The sequence below is a fragment of the Rasamsonia byssochlamydoides genome, assembly GCF_041956645.1.
Source record: "Rasamsonia byssochlamydoides strain NRRL 3658 unplaced genomic scaffold VTN77scaffold_30, whole genome shotgun sequence".
NCBI lineage: Eukaryota > Fungi > Ascomycota > Eurotiomycetes > Eurotiales > Trichocomaceae > Rasamsonia > Rasamsonia byssochlamydoides.
The window spans coordinates 194,452-211,278 of NW_027192413.1; the positions used below are offsets into that span (position 1 = coordinate 194,452).

Sequence of the window (16,827 nt, forward strand, 5' to 3'; positions counted from 1 at the left end):
CTTCACTCCTATCGAAGTGAAACAGTGTAGCGGCAAGCCTTGGTGTGCCTAATCTCCTTATCATTATGTTTCATCTCCATCCTGCCAATAATCACGGGAACAGCGAAAGAGGGAAAAGAATCAGGATTATTATCAATTACGCTGCAGGCGGAAGTATGTATATGAGGACATCTTGTTTCGAGGGATGACCAGGAATTTATAGATCTCACTACAAGACGACTTTCCTCTGATCAACAAAGTATGAAACAGTCGCTTTTTCTATCAGCATGTGGAATCATTTGGTCTATTAAATCTAATAGCACGGCAGGTTTGATGATTTCCGTTCGCCAACGGCAAGGCGGTCGATCACGCCATCGGCCCCGCTAGGACGGCAATCTCACGTGACCTATAATTAATAGCAGGTCTTGGTCTTCGTCCGATCTGAACAGGGCCAAAAATTACCTAAACAAGATAAGATCGAAATCTCTTCATCTCATTTCATCGCAAAAACAAAAGCAATGCAATTGAACAAAGGTAGAGGACCATGTAATTAATTCCTGAGATCGACTTTATGCAAACAGGTCGAAGATAAAGTCACACCTCTACAGCATACTTCTTTTTTACTTTACTTTGCACTTGTGACTTTTCTTTTCTTGCAAAAAAAAAATCCGTCCTGTCCAACTTGTCCATTTTTTTTATCTTTTTTTTTTCAATCAATGACTATGTCTATATGATCTCTGCTGAGACAATGACAGACCAGACCAGACCAGGACCAAACAAACCAGACCAGAAAACTCTCGCCGGTAGAGCAGTACAAAATAAATAGCACAACACAACACAGCACAACACAACAACAGCTTTATGTATGTACACAGATATGACCCTGCCCAGGAGTCAAGTTTCGAGCAAACCGGACCAGACGAGGAAACAACAACAGCAGCAACAGCAACAAGGGTAAATGCAAAGCAAAGCCTCAATTCCAATCCAATCCATCAATCCGAGAGCCCAAAATGCATGCTTGCTTGCCAAAACGAGAGACAGCGGAATCCGATTGAAGAGAGAGGAAGAAAAAAAAAACAACTCGTGCATGGAATGCGGGATAAAAAGAAACCGACAGCAGACAGCAACAGCTGCGCAGACAAACAAACAGACAGACAGATAGATAGATAGGAAAGACGCTTGCCAGCAGACGAAGAAAGAAAGAAACAAAAGCATGGATTTTGTGCATTTATACAACCATGCGGATTAATTGAATAACAGAAGAAAATAAGAAAAAAGGGAGTACAGAGAAATGCATGGTATCTGACCGTGCAGGTAGTAAGAGTCGATTTGAGTCACTCGTGGAGGAGGAGAAGGAGTGTCTATGGCAGACATGTCTACGGTCTGACATCGTGATGTGTGCCAATGGATGCAAAACTTTTGTTGGTTGGACCACCCAGCGATCCGATTCGTACCGTCAGAATCATGAGAGCATCATGATAAGCTGATAGCAAGCAATCATCAGACCCAATCTGCATTTCCATAGCTGGCGACTATCGGTCGGCATTCAGGTTCAGCCAGCTCATGTCCGAATTGATATTGCTATTCGATGGCGGAGTGGGAAAGCGGTCATGGTAGATGACACTCGACACCCGTCGGTCCGTCACTTCAGAGTGCTGCGTGTACGCGGTCTCCCGCTTCGAGCCAGGATAGAAACTCCCCGAATAGGTACTGCTGGGGGCCCGTCTAGAGTACCACTGAGCCTCCTCGTCGTTGTTGATACTGGGCGGGATCCCCGACGAATATTTATCGCGCTCCTCGTCCTCCGACAGCAGACTGACCGAGTCAGCATTCGAGATCTTGGCCGACTGGCCTCGGCTGAACATCGACAAATGCTCCGTGGTGGGACTGCCCGTGCGAACGCGGCCAAGAGGTTTCGGCTCCTCCAAATCCCCTAGATCCAGCCTGCTAGTTTCGGATGCGTCAGGCCATATGCTGCTCCGATAATCCGATCTCGTGTCCTGGGACATCTCCGACATCATGGTCGTTCGCGCGGATTGCACTCCCACCGCGAGATTCGTCGCCGAGTTGTCCTGGAAATACTTGCTCCAGCCTTCGTCGGTCCTCCGGTCGCTGCTCGAAGGGGAAAGAGCCGTCATGCCGGAAGCAGCACTCCTTACCCCGTCTCCCCGACTGGAGGCAATCGGTGACAAGAGACTTTTGTCCAGAGGTCGCCCATAGCCTGGAGTGCTGATTCCAGGCGAAGTCTTCTCGCTGCCGATCTTGCCCGACATGATCCCCAACGAGTTTACCGACAGGACTGGGCCTGTGGCCATGGGAAATGCGGATTTCGTCAGAGGCTCGATTCCCTGGTCCTGGAAGCTCAGCCGATCCTTGGCATCTGTAGAATAACCGCGTGAACCACTGTTCCCGGACATCTGCTTCTTCTTATGGAGCCGTCGAAGAATGATCAGAATGATAATCAACAGCACCGCCACGCCGCACAACGCGCCCAGGGTAGCGCCAATAATTGTGCCGGTTGCGTTGTGAGAGCTGCCGCTCGATGGCGTGGCGGTCGGAGAGGCGGAAGACGTGGGGGTAGAGGACAATGTCGCAACGGTGGTCGATGTCGAGCTGCTTGTCGGACTGCTCGTCGTGCTACTTGTCGCGCTGGCGAGTGGTTGTTGCGTTGCGTCTTTGCCGTTGAATAGTTTGACTACATCGACCCAGCTATTCTGGGACTGATCGAAGATGCAGAGAGGATCCGTGTCGCTGCCGCCCGAGATGACGACCAATCCATTGTCGGATTGCGCCAGGGAAAAATCGCTTCGAGTCGTCGTAGGCGCGAAGGTGCCATTATAAGTTGGGAAGTTGGCCACAGTCGCCCGTTTCCTTTTCCGTGTAGAGCCGCTGGCAACGCCCACTTCCTGCCCAGGAGGCGCCGGTACACCATTGGCGTCCAGCAGAGCGATGGATGTGACCGTGTTCGGTGACACGCTCAGATTAAACGTTTCCAGGATTTTGCTGCCATCGGTACCCAGGACCATGGCCAATCCCGCATCACTGGGGATTCCTTCGGCCAGGGAAACACCGGAAGTCTGCCAGCCGCCGGAGGTGTTGAATAGGAAAACTTCGGTGTTGGATGGGTTGCCTCCGACATAAACGGCGGAGTTGTCATCCCATGGAAGCAATGACGGTGATACTGCCGGTGGTGCGCCCTGGGAGTTGTAGGCCTGCACGGCGTACGGAGGCACTGTCGAGATCGTGAAGGTCTCGGTCGAGGCTCCTGTGCTGCCATCCTGCGAACCGGCGTAGACGAGGATGGACGACGAAGCGTTCAGATACGCGACGCTGTGATAGAGACGGTCCTGGGTGACTTTCGTCACGGGCGTGATCGTCTCCCACTGATTCTGTTCAAACGAGTATCGCTGCAGTCCGGGATAAGTCGACGAGTTGGACGTGCCTCCCACGACATACAGCGCGGTCTGCGTGTTATCGCCATTGACTCCTCCCTTGACGCATGCCGCGCCCGACACCGATTCGCCCATAGACAAGGTGCTCCAATTCCCGTGTAGCTCGAGGGGTAAGGACATGAACGCATTGGGGGTGTAGACGTAAAGAGTGTTGTTGTAGACGACAGAGCAATGCCCCTGCAGGGGCGACGGGGGTGTAGGAAGAGACATGGTCGGCAGCCTTCAAGTATGCCAGCTGAGGACCGGGAGAAGGAGTGGACGAGCTATCGGGATGGACAATAAACGAGTGGCTTATAAGGGAATCGTGATGATGATGGAGAGCCGGAGTACTAGTGCATGATTGAATACGAGGGACTGAGATGGTTGACGCCTGCGCAAGTGATCGAAGCAACAACAGTTCTCTTCCAATTAATTTTTCGCGACTGTTGATGACGAATGTTTCGAAGGATCGGATCGGGTCGTCTCCAAGAAATCTCCTTTGTCTCCAAACCTCCTATCGCAAGTTGTAGCGATGCGATCGAGGATAGATCAAAACGAGGACAGCTCCGGAGCGAGTCGAATCAAACGCCGCCTGCGAGGTGCTACTCGAAACGAAACTGAGGCTCTCGTCCGGCGCGGATGGAAATGGAAGACCCCCAAGCGAGAAGGAGGGTGAAGTGAGGGATGCGGCACGCAACGCACGACACAGCGAGGAGGCGTCGCAAGTAGCCACCTGGTGGACGCAGGCTGGGCTGGCTGCAGGCTCCCTATCAAGGGGGATGATTTAACGCAATCGGGCAAGGCAAGGGGGATGCGACGTGAAACAACGGGGCTGCCCTAGCCTAGGACAGAGATTTAATTTACTACCTAATTTACCTCTTAATATCCCGGACCCCACGAGACTCGATGGAGGGCACCAAGGTTGCAGGTCCTTCTTGGCGTGATCTATTGATGGGCTGATAACTTGATTATCATCAGCGACAAAACCGTCAATCCCGTCGTCTTAGCACTACTCAGCACCCCTCAGTACGGAGTACCTCTACTGGGCAGTGGGCAGAGGATTGTCATGCTTATCCTTCGCGGAGAAGAATTAATTAGGTACTCCGTAATAATGGCCGATCAGTGGATAACCAGTGTTTTGCAGCGTCATCCACCACGCCATCCACGCTAAACGGCGCGATTCGCGCAACCGAGGCGCCGCTTCTCACGCCGGCGCTCAGGGGCTGTCGCTGTCGTCTCCTGTTGGCCGCGCAGCAGCCAAGATTTCGTCCCAGGCACAGATGCCTTCTGGCTGGCTGGTCCTGGTTTGCATTTGTGCATTTGTTGCATTTGGGTCTGGTGCACACTTCTACGGTCCACCATGAAGACTGTGGTCACTGCCACTGTGGCCTGATTCCACCCTGGTACAATCGTCACGTTGGAATTGAAAGGAAGGCTGGGAATCGGACGATATTCATGTCGAGTCCTCTGTACCGATGGGAGATAATCTAGCTGACGAAACCAGTTGAAACCTTAGTGGGTCGATCATATCACGTCGGTTATCGATCTGTGTGTTCTAAAAGCAGATATGGGTCCTGCGGTCTTCCGTACGGTGCTCCATACTGTTCTTGGCACCTGCCATCGCCGCCTCCATCTGGAGGACTTAATCCGAGTACGGAGTACATACGCCGGCAGAATTAGGTACCTACTTCCAACGACTGCAGACATGCAATGCATTTCTTTTATTTCAGCTGCTGCCTGCCAGGATATAATTTGGCCCAGCTGTATATACAATCAGTCCTCAACACAGCCCTCCAGGGCCAGGCCTAGGGCTAGTCGCCGGTCAAAAGCAGAATTATCCTGACCTTCATGTTGGTTGGAATTTGACTTTTTTTTTTACGGACTCCGAAATTTCCTCATCCCAGTTTGACATGAGGGTTCACCGTTTCTGACTAAGAATCTTAATTAGGTAAACTCCCAAGTAAGCAAGCACACCTCAGGGTCCGTCAGACGACGTCACTTTCTTCACTGCCTGCCCCCAGGTCGGGGCCTGTAAGAACTAATTATGGATACGGACATTGCAATAGGATTAGTATTGCATACATGTGAGAATCTACCTACCTACCTACCTACCTGGACAGGTAGAGAAGAGATGCTGTAAGACATGTTCTTACTACCACCTGCTGACCAACCAACCAACTTTTTCAGCCCCCATGGAAGGAATGAGATCAGATCAGATCAGAATGCAGTTGAGTCAGCAATGCTATTAATGATGATGATGATGGGCTCTTATTCCTTCGCACTTCGGCGCATAAATAATGAAATAAAAATAAATGATCCCTATGGAGTAATACGGTAATACCTAATCTATCGGATAGACTCGACTCACCCACCCACACAATTAGGACATTGTAGTCATCGTCAGTAGTACTAGTAAGCAAGAACGGAGTAAGTACAAAGTAGAATAGAATTCTATTCTAGAATAATAAATCATTTCTATCCTAGGTAGGGAAATGGGATACGCCTTTTTGTTTTACTCTGTGCTCAACTTGGCACCTGTGGAGTGTCACGGTACAGTACCTAAAATTGTTTCCCCCCGCCATCCCCACCGGGCTCCCCTCCCTCTCCCTCCCACACACTCTGTCACACAGTGTGTTCAGACAAAATCGCCTAATCACCTTACATAGTATATACAATAATAGGCAAGGTACTCTCTATTTATTTATTAATAAATTTCTGCACAATTAGTAGTTAATTAAAAAAAGTAATGATGATAATTATAATAATAATAGAACAAGAACAGGAACAGGCACAGCCGCACAGCAATGGCCTGGGATGGAGTGGGATGCGGTGGGGCAAGGCAGGGCAGGAACAGGACGGGGGCCATGCACGTGGGGTGCCTGTTCATCATCAATGCACGTGCAATTCAGTTGGTACAGTGAAGGTGCCTTAGGTACCTAAGGTAAGTATATAGTAACTGCCGAATATCATGACCATTCCAGAAAAATGGAACAAAATTCAATTCAATTCAATTCAATTCAGCGTCTGCTCAATTTCTCAAGGTGGTGGCCATTGGCATACGTTTATGCCGATAGAATGGGATGTTGTTATCTATCGACCTGCCTATCTAAGGTATCTATCTACCTGCAAGTGTCCGGCAATTCTTAATTTTTGGGCTGTGCTTGGTCACATGTCACATGTCACATGTCACATGTCACATGTCACAGGCCTGTGTTTTTGTCATGGTGGTTTGTTGGATTGGATTGGATTGGATTAGGCGGGGTTAGGTAGGTACCTAACTCGACGGATTCCTTGCATTGCAATGATTAATTCGCTTCGTTCTCTGATCTAACTCCATTGCGAACTACCGAGTACCTATTCTTGTGCACATAGTACGGACCTCCAGTTCATCCTCATGCAGGTAGTTCACAGACTAAGTACTGGCTAACTACTAGGTAGGTACTGTACCTACCTACCTAGCGAACTGCCGACTCGGCAGAAGCAGTCAGTCAGGTGATATTCATTTACTGCCAGGATATTCTTCACATGTATTCGGAGTAGCATGCAGACAAGAAGACCTGATCACAGGTACGGAGTACTGTACAGTACGAGTAGTATCGTGGTATGCTGGTCACCAGCAGGTGGGACAGATTCGGCCCCTTGTGTATGACTGCGCGTATGACTGCATGCTGCACCGCCATCACATCAATGACGAGAATCTGCCTGGAAAATATTACTGGATTGGATACATACATACTACACTAGGTATACTACCACATAATCACGCTGTACAACCAATACAAATACAAATACATTTCGTGGCTACCCGGCTTGCTGCCCCTGCTCCTGCTGCTGCTGCTTCTGCTGCTCCTGCTTCCACTGATGCGCGCGCTGCAACAGCCGCGACAGGTTCGCCGCCGCCGCATCGTCCGCCGGGAACACGTAGTCCATGTACTCCTCGTACCGGTCGTCGTCCAGCTTCCGCCGCTTCTTGACCCGCCGCGGCATCTGCTTCTCGATCGCCGCGATGTCTTCGGGCGATCCGTGCGTCATCTCGAAGGACTTCCATGCGTTCAACAGCTCCACTCGCTGTAAAATAGTCAGTTAGCATGGGCCAGACGCAAGTAGAAAAGAAAGTGTCAGACTCACCTCCTCCTTGAGATCCTTTTCTTTGTACACTTTGTTCGCCCGCTCGAAGATCTTTCGGGCCCGCCGCTTGGCTTCCTCGCTGACTGGCCTCTCCTCCTCTTCTTCCTCCTCTTCCTCCCCTTCGGGAATGTTGATCTCAAACCGCGCATAGTTTATCCACACCTTGACATGGTCCGTCTTCTGCAACAGCCGCTCGTACAGCTGCCGCGTCCGCTCGTACTCGCCCTCGTACTCCTCAAAGTCGATGTATGCCTTCCACACCAGCTCCGGCATATCCAACGTCGGCTGTTCGATCCCCAGCTCAAAGATCGCCCGCGCCCGATCCAGATCTTCCAGGCCCCGCTCCAGCTCTGCGAATTTGATCCAGGCCTGGCTGTTGGACGGGTTCCATTCGAGCTGCTTCTCGTAGAGCGTCCGGCACCGGTTAAACTCGAACAGCTGCCGCTCCAGATCAATGTAGCCGCGGAAGAGCTTGTCCTTCGGACACATGCCTATCGCCTGGCCCAATGTCTTTCGGGCCGCCTGCAGGTCCATCTGTCGGATCTCGAACTGGGCTTTCATAAGCCAGATCTTGGCAAACGTGAATTTCTTGTGAGGGATGAGCTTGAGGCATTCCTGGTAGATCTGTCGTGCACGATCAATGTCCTTATTCTCCATCTCCTCCCAGATCGCGTAGAAGATCCAGAGGTAGATATACCGCCTCCAGTGCCGCTTCTCCTGTGACGGTGGAATCTGGGCAATTGCCCGCTCATACACATCCCGGACGCGATCGACGTCCCCGGTCGACTCTTCCAGTCGGGCAAAATCGAACCAGACGTCGTAGTTCCTGGGGTTCTCCTTGATTTGCTCTTCGTACTGTACCCTTCGTTTTGCCAGAATCACGTCCTCAACGCCATCCCGGTCACCGAATTGTTTCTCAAATGTCGTATATGCTTTATGCAAGGCTACCGATTTCGAACGCGGCAGTCGATCCAACGCAAATTTGTAGATCGCTCGCGCGCGCTCGTACTCTTTGAGCTTCGCTTCATACTTGGCGTAGGCCATGAAGATCCTCTCGTCCATAAAGTCATCTCCAAGAGTTTCAATTGCCAGTCCGTAGACCTCCCGAACCAGATCGGGGGTCCCGTACTCCTCCTCAAATCGCGCCCATTTGATCCAATTCTTAGGGTCCGGGTGGACCATCGTGAAACGCTGGAAAATGGCCCGAGCCCGGTCGAACTCATTGTACCTCTTCTCCAGCTTGATGTAGGCACTCCAGGCACCTTCATCTGGCTCCCACGACATCCATCGCTCAAAGACCTGCCGGGTGCCAGGAATGTTGCCCAATGTCTCCTCCATGTAGACATATTTGTACCAGAGCTTATCCACACGAGGCAGGATCGTCACTGCCCGGTCCAGCAGATTGCGCGCATGATTGATGTTTCGGTTCTTCATCTCCGACTCGATATATCGGATCCATAGCACCACCGACGTTGGATTCACATCCAACGCCCGTTCAAACACGGAGCGTGCCCGACGGAACTCTTTCTGCTCAAGCTCCCACTGCGCATAGCGCATCCAGTTGTTCATGTTCAACCGATTGCGGCGCACATAGTCTTCGAACTCCTTTCGTTTCCGTCCCTGGTACTCGTGCAGTTCTTCCAGATCGGCGAACCGCTGTGTGGGTGCTTGCAACGCGGGCTCTTGCCGGTCAACAGCCTCGCGGAGCAGCTGCTCCGCAGAGATCTGTATCGGCGCGGGGGCCTTGTTCTTGACCCTGGGGGGTCCTCGTGATGCCTCCATGGTGGTAGACGTGAGAAGCGTTTCTCAATCTAGTAGTGTCAGAGATCGGAGGAACAAGAGGTGACAGGTCGTAAATTCTATCAGACGAGGATCGGTAGAAACAAAAAGGAATACAGATCAAGAGGAAGAAGAAAAGGGGGACCGGAGGAGAAGAGACCCTTGCTTCTTCAGAGTCCCTGGGAGCTTGACGGTTCAAGCTGACCGCGCGTTGACCTTGACAGGCCGACGAGCAAAACAGCTATCGCGAAAGTTGCAGTTGAGGTATCTCCCGCCACCCGGAAATTTCGATTGAATGCCTTAGGCATTAAAGTAAAACAACACATGACTTGCGGTGCCTTGATTATGTAATCCAAAACTGAGCGACAGCTCAATTCATTCAGTAACCTGTTGTGGCGTCACTAACCACTCCCTTCTACTCCAACTCCTACGCCATACAGATCGCTTCGTTGCCGCCACCATGTCAGCTGCAGACGAGCTTTTGAGAGACTTTGAGGAGGATTTGGAGGATCTGGAGGTGGACGGCATCCAGGAAAATGAAGCCATCCAGGAAGCCCGAGACGTGGCCGAGGCAGAGCAGCCCGGCAAGGAAGAAGATACTGGGGTGAAAAATGACTTCGAGGTTGCGATGTCCACAGCAGATGAACTCACGCGACTACACAAAGTTCTGCGCGACCACTACTCAGTTCGATTTCCGGAGCTCGAGACTCTCATTACGAATCCTATTGACTACGCGAAAACGGTCGCCATCTTGCTAAATGGCCCTCTCAACAACATCAAAGAGCTGTCAAACTCGGCAGACAACATGGTCGGCGTGCCGCTCAAGAACATTCTGGATGGGCCATCATTGATGGTTGTCACGGTCGAAGGAACGACGACGCGCGGCCGAGAAATGACCGAGGCGGAGCTGAAGATTGTTCGCGACACCTGCGAAAAGATCCTGAAGCTGGATCGGGAACGAGCCGCGCGCATCGAAAGTGTCCAGTCTCGCGTGACCGAAATCGCGCCGAACCTTACCGCTTTGATCGGACCGCAGACTGCGGCTCAGTTTTTGAACCAGGCGGGTGGGCTCATGGAGCTTGCGAAAGTCCCCGCATGTAACCTGGCGGCACAAGGGTCAAAGAAACAGGAAGGTTTGGGGTTTGCGACCAACGTGGGAATCCGGCAGCAAGGATTTCTGTATCACTCGCCCATCATCCAAAGCATTCCCAATGATCTGAAGCGCCAGGCTATGCGCATCGTGTCCGCCAAAATGGTACTCGCCGCCAGAGCTGATGTTGCTCGATCCAGTCCCGATGGTTCGATGGGAGAGGAGCTCAAGCGGCAATGCTTCCAGCGGCTCGACAAACTGACGGAGCCTCCACCGAATAAAGGCCCGCGTGCACTCCCTGCTCCGGACGACAAACCGTCGCGAAAGCGAGGAGGACGACGTGCCCGTAAGGCCAAGGAAGCCGTAGCGATGACGGAGCTCCGCAAAGCCCAGAACAGAGTTGCCTTTGGCAAGGAGGAGCAGGAGGCGGGTTACGGAACCGGAGAAGAAACTATCGGGCTTGGGATGCTTGGCCAAGAGAACGACGGCCGTATCCGCGCTGCCCAAATCGATCAACGAACTCGGGCCAAACTCAGCAAGTCCAACAAAGGCTGGGGCGGCATTACTCCGCTCAGTGGCACCGCAACGTCACTGCGGGGTGTTGGGCCCGGAAGCGCGAGTGTTCTTCAGGCCAAGGGTCTGCGTACATCGGGTGTTGGCCCAACTCTGGGAGGAGGGCCGGCTGGTACGGCCAGTTCGATTGCATTCACCCCTGTTCAGGGCTTGGAGCTGGTTGATCCCAAAGTGCAAGCGGAGCTCAACCGCAAGCGCAAGGCCGAGGAGGACCGATGGTTCAAGAGCGGGACTTTCACCCAGGTGGGGAATCAGAGTAGTTCTGGAAAGGTCGACAGTGCAGGGTTCAAGGTCCCCGAAATTCCTGCGCGAAAGAAGGTTGATACAGGCGAGGGCAAGATGCCGCCGCCTCCTGTCCCGGTTAAGAAATAATTTTTTTTCCCCGTCTTGTCTTGTGTAATACACTAAAATTTCTCTACATACGGTGCATTATTGGGGCGTTCGGGATGCTGAAACCAACTGGATGACTGCTTGCATGATACCAATATTCTGGTTTGTATGTATTTAGAGGCCCTTTGTGGATAAGGTAATGGCATTATTCTGTGTCAGTGTATTTGATAGTATCCAGTGGACAAGGATCAACAATGCCATTATCGCTTCGGCAGTATGCAGAGCCGAGATATGAATATCAGATTTATCTGATACATCCCTGAAGGGAAGGCAGTCTGCAGGAGATTGCTGCGAGATGATATAAAAAAATTTTTTTTAATTCTGAAAATAATGTCCTGTTGCCGAGTCCGGCAACGCTCAGTGGGGAATTACTAGAAAAGAAAGAATGAAGCCGTTCAGATCTCTCTATATTGAACCTCTCTAACTAGACGACCTGGTTGTGTGTGAAGGAGGTAGGAGGAGGTTTGGGCGCACGGGCCAACGGAGCTGACTAAGCGTGTGGCCGGGAAGCCGGCTGCACCGAGATGTCCTTTTTTAACTATTTAAATAAGATAAACATTTTATAGATTATTGTCTTTTACCTGAAAATATCTAAGAATTCTACATATAGTTACTGTATGCATACCTATATATATAGTTATATTTTTACCTTAAGGTTTTCACTATCTTTATCCTTGAATTATATATTATATATATCTTTTTAATACCATGATAAAAGAACATTTCCATGCAAAAAGACTTATTTAACCAATTTTCTAAAGTAAAAATAAAATTTATTAATTAATACCCTTAATATAAAATCCTGTTGAGAAATCATCACCTTAAAATATGCAGGTTTTGCAGGAAAATGGGTAATAATTTCAGAACGTTTTTTTTTTGCTGGAGACTGTGCTGTTTATTGCAAGAGGGATGATAATGTCCGTCCGTCTGTTCTGCAGTGGGTGTCCTCTAGAGAGTAGTAATGACGATAAATAAGAAACGGGGACAGTCAGTCCTCAAACTCTGATTTGGGTACTCTGTACGGAATTACCCCGTCCAACGATAAGCATACTGCTCATCCTCTTTCTTTCATCATTGGTTATTGTAATATATCCTAGTTATGTATATCATGTCATATCGTATAGTCCTTCGAACGATAGATCGAAGGTCTACTGTACAGTACATACTACTAGTTGTGGATCCTGATCCTTTACGGACTACTCCGTTCAATTGTTTTGTCTTCTATTCTCTTCTCTCTTACGGAGTATGATTCTTATCATCGATCCTGATCCCCATCCTCATCATCGGAGATGGAAGGACAGAAATAACGATAAAAATGATACATACTAGCACTTCATTCACTCACTGCCCATGCATATCCGGATTATTTATTATCTATTATTAGTAATGAAGGATTGAGGATGGAGTATTACTCCGTATGTACAGAGCTCGGAGTAAAAATAGCGGGTAGGTAGGTGTACCTATAGCTGCAAGCTGCTGCTGCTAATACCTGGAGGATAGATACGGAACAGTCTTTTCTTTTCTTTTCTCTTCTTTTTCTCTTCCAAAAAAAAAACAACATAACATAACAGACCATAATCCTAGCATAGCACAGCATAACAATAGGCCAGAAAAAGAAAAACGGGAAGGATCAAGTGAGGAATGGAAAAAGAATCAACCCCACGCTATGCGAGAAAGAAAAAAAAAGAAATGAAAGAAATGAAGAAAGGCGAATTCATTACTGTACTGTAAAGAAAAAAAAAACACGAAATACGCCCGAACTCCCGATGTTCTTACGTACTTAATTCTCAAGACTCAAGAGTCGAGACAAGACAAGATGATCATGGCAGTGTTTGGCTTGGCTTGGCTTTGATCAGGGAGGAATCATGGATCAACGGTCAACGGTCAACGGTCAACGTGGGTCTTGGCTTATATTAATGAACCGCGAACAGGGAAGGAGCAGGGACCAGAAAGCCCAAGACCAAGAACGAAAATCCAGGGCCAAGGACCTAGACAGGATTCTTCAGTACATAGTACTGTACAGAGAGTGTACAGTACATACTCCGTACAGAGTGTATACAGTCTATAGACAATTAGGTATAACATTGGCTTCGTAGCTACCTACCTACTCCGTATGTAGTCCAACACGGTGCTCACTGCTTTCAAAGTTTCTGTTCGAATCCGCTGATCTGATCTTGATCTGATGATCTAGTCTGGTCTGGTCTGGTCTGATCGGCAATCATTATTAGCGCTGTGAGCCGTGACAATCCCTAAATTGTTCCCACTATTCGTCCCAGTTTAGCCCTAGCTGCCCTACAGTAGTACGTAGTTTAGTTTATATAATTTGACAAATTGTTGGCTTGGCAAAGATCAACCCTACCGACCAGCCTACCTGTAGAGGCGGGAGGTATTAAGCAGAGACATGTGATTCGAAATAAATAATAGCAACCATTCCAAGGAACCTTGGCAGTTGGGGCCAAAAAAATGGGCAGGGGCTAGCCTCAGGATGGAGTAACTATGTCCATCCATACGGAGTAGACTGTAGTCCCATGATCCCTGTCAGTCAGTGGTTACTGGTTACTGGTCAGTGGTGACTGTTAATTAGGTACCCAGACCTAGACCTAGACCTAGGAGTATTACTGTAGGGATGGAGTTAGCCTTACATTAATATCATCATTGCCATGATGATTTATTATTTATCGAGGATGCCTAGTAGTAGAATTAGCCTAATAAATGCTCAGATAATTACCCGTCTCGGATGCCATCCCCCTTAGGTAGTATACTTCTGCTCACTCTCACTCCCTTGTGGGGGGTGGTCATTGTCATTAATGATTTTAATGTTTTGGGATGATATCATGATGGCGAAGGGAGAAACTAACAAAAAAAAAAGTCGAAGTTGAACTTAAGAAGAGTATGTATTTTCTCAAATTTATTTATTCTTCAACAACTAGATGTGGAAATTATGAAGGTATGGGAGTCACTCTATGGCATAGGTGACCATAGCGCCCTTGGGGTAGATGTCAGCCCTTCTCTTCCTCCTCTTTAGAAGAGGAATCTACCTTCGATCTATATATATAGACTGAGACTGGGAAGTTTGACTTTGACTGCTTGTTTAGGTAGGTTTATTATTATCTCCAACGGAGTATAGAGTACTAGGAGAATCCTAAGGGAGGTCTCATAAAATGAAATAATAATAAATGATTCGCCCGGAGGGATGACTTCTCCCTCTACCATCTGAAAATACAAAAAATGACCAACCCCTACAGGGAGTAGGGAAGTATCCCAGCAAATGGTGGCTCCCGAGAGGGGGCATCAAGCAATTTTGGGTAGGTAGGTAGGTAGACATTATCGAATTGAGGATGATCGAGGGAGGATGGATGGAAAGTCATGGACTGACGAAAGTAGACAGACAGACAGACAGGTCTGCATACAGTGTGAGGACATTCTAAATCTGAATGAACAGCTTTGTTGTACTGCACTCCGTACAGAGTAGGTACAGGTACTCCGTACGGGGTCTACTGCTAGGTCCTCCAACAGGTATCTCCATAGTCTGGAACAAACAAAATAATCAATAATGATTGATTATCGGAATTGGAGACCTACATTAGGAAGGTCAGCAAGGTAAATAAATACTTAAGGTATGAAATACGGAGTAGGTCCTACGGCGCAGCCAGCAGCAGCAATCGCTAGCCGGGGCAACAAGTCAGCGAGCTGCAAGCTGCAAGCTGCAAGAGGTTGGTTCTCACTAGAAGTACTCCGTACAATACTGTATGTACTCCGTAGTACGGAGTACTTCCGGAGTAAGCCCACTTCACTTGGTAGGGCCCTCTTTTCTAGAAGAGGACCCTGGGGTTGCTGATCCTGGTCTTGGACCCTGCAGGATCTTTGTTTGATAATCGCTAGGACAGAGTTACTGTACATTACTGTAAATACGCCGTACTCCAGCTCGGTTAATCGAGCGAATCATTGCCACGCATCCACACGGGAATGACAGCCAGCCGTAACACGGACGTACGGAGTATTGATATTTCCGTCCACGGCAGTGGCGATCATAACAAATCGTCGAATCTAGAATGTATATAATAATAACAATAATAACGAATCTATCACTCAATAATGAGGATGATGGAGACGTCTCGGTCATGACTCATCCCAGTCGTATCGCTAGTGCACCAAGTTGGCACCAACTGATGATCGCTGTCCTGCCTGCCTATCGGATCTGCCATCTCCGCACTGCGTGCGCCGTGAGCGTAACTCGGGAGCCGTCCCGAAGCCCTCGTTGAGGCCGCATTGAGGGAGACCCATCGGAGTACAGAGTATGTTTTTCCCCTTTCAGGCAGGGCAGGGACTCAGGTCTTTTTCGTTTAATAGTCCTCGAGTTAGGGCTGGCAGGTGCCCCGCCCCGAAAACCTTAAGCAGCGTAATTGCCCAATCGGGCAAGGTGTGAGACAAGTTCCAAAGCGTGCCCCGGTGGAGCTCGAAACGTGATTAGATGGCAGGAACGTTGGACTTGCATACTCGGGAAGGTGTTTTCCGGCTGATTTGAGCGAGCCTGCGTCGCATGGCATGGCATGGCATGGCATTGCAGTGCACCTGTTGTATGTAGACTATAGAATTTGTCATTCGGCTGGCTGGTGCTGACTGGTCTGTTGAGGCTTAGTACGGACTACTGTATACTCTGTACTTAGGTAAACATGCCGCTCGGAGGATGGGGACTTCTCCGGGTCAATGGCAGTAGTGCCGTTATCAGACCATAGTTTTTCGTCTGGACGTGAGACCTGCTTTTCATTCTATGTACGGACTAAATTACGGAGTACTCCGTACTCCATGCAGTATTTTTATTTTTATTGGCATCTGTCTCCGTATTCGACTATTATTACTCCGTATAGAATCTTCAGGAATTGGAGTTCCTGCGTTAAACTCCGGATGTATACTTCCCGCCTACGTAATCAGCCTCACCTCAAATCCCGATGCCGGGTAACTGCGCTTCCCCAGCATTCGTCCAGTCTGTGTAACTTACTACTCCGTACTCCGCTGTACTCCGTCGAGTCCGCTCCATCCAGACTCAGGGTCCAAGATGTGGTCTGACATGACAGCCCCGTCAGAAGTCAATGTGCACGGCGCATGGGCCCAGTAAGAGCTTTTGCCGGGAAATAGTATGAATATGCCGATGGTTACGTTTTCTTTACTTTCTCTGACGCACCATGTTTTCTCGTCTCATTATTTCGCTCTCTTTTTTTTTTCCTTTTAATTCACATCTATATCTATTGCTGTAGGTATACCTCTACCTGGTGCAGTCCTGTAACTCTCCTAGTCAGCGGACCTTCCTGCCTGCCGGGATGGCCTAGTCACGTTTCCGGCGACGTCATGCGCCATCGACCAATCAGCGTCCGTCCAGCTGCATACCCGTTTGGGTAAGGCGGGAATCATCCCTGCAGGATTGACTCCTTTAGCATGCCGTGTTTTGACTTTGCAGGC

The 16,827-nt window shown here is 49.3% G+C and overlaps 4 protein-coding genes across 4 annotated transcripts; 1 reads left to right on the forward strand and 3 right to left on the reverse strand.

The window, feature by feature from the left end:
• Positions 1-1,511: 1,511 nt before the first annotated feature.
• VTN77DRAFT_4443 (uncharacterized protein) lies at positions 1,512-3,641 on the reverse strand (the record flags this gene model as incomplete). The annotated part of the gene is made up of 1 exon (XM_069420503.1): positions 1,512-3,641. The coding sequence occupies one exon, from the start codon at positions 3,639-3,641 to the stop codon at positions 1,512-1,514; it is 2,130 nt and encodes a 709-aa protein (XP_069277836.1).
• A 936-nt stretch (positions 3,642-4,577) lies between these two features.
• VTN77DRAFT_4444 (uncharacterized protein) lies at positions 4,578-5,043 on the reverse strand (the record flags this gene model as incomplete). Its single annotated transcript, XM_069420504.1, has 2 exons — positions 4,578-4,810; positions 5,013-5,043. The coding sequence occupies 2 exons, from the start codon at positions 5,041-5,043 to the stop codon at positions 4,578-4,580; spliced, it is 264 nt and encodes an 87-aa protein (XP_069277837.1).
• A 2,168-nt stretch (positions 5,044-7,211) lies between these two features.
• VTN77DRAFT_4445 (uncharacterized protein) lies at positions 7,212-9,320 on the reverse strand (the record flags this gene model as incomplete). The annotated part of the gene is made up of 2 exons (XM_069420505.1): positions 7,212-7,478; positions 7,539-9,320. 2 exons carry the CDS (start codon positions 9,318-9,320, stop codon positions 7,212-7,214), a joined length of 2,049 nt encoding a protein of 682 aa, XP_069277838.1.
• A 457-nt stretch (positions 9,321-9,777) lies between these two features.
• Positions 9,778-11,352, forward strand: VTN77DRAFT_4446 (uncharacterized protein; the record flags this gene model as incomplete). The annotated part of the gene is made up of 1 exon (XM_069420506.1): positions 9,778-11,352. The coding sequence occupies one exon, from the start codon at positions 9,778-9,780 to the stop codon at positions 11,350-11,352; it is 1,575 nt and encodes a 524-aa protein (XP_069277839.1).
• Positions 11,353-16,827: the final 5,475 nt, after the last annotated feature.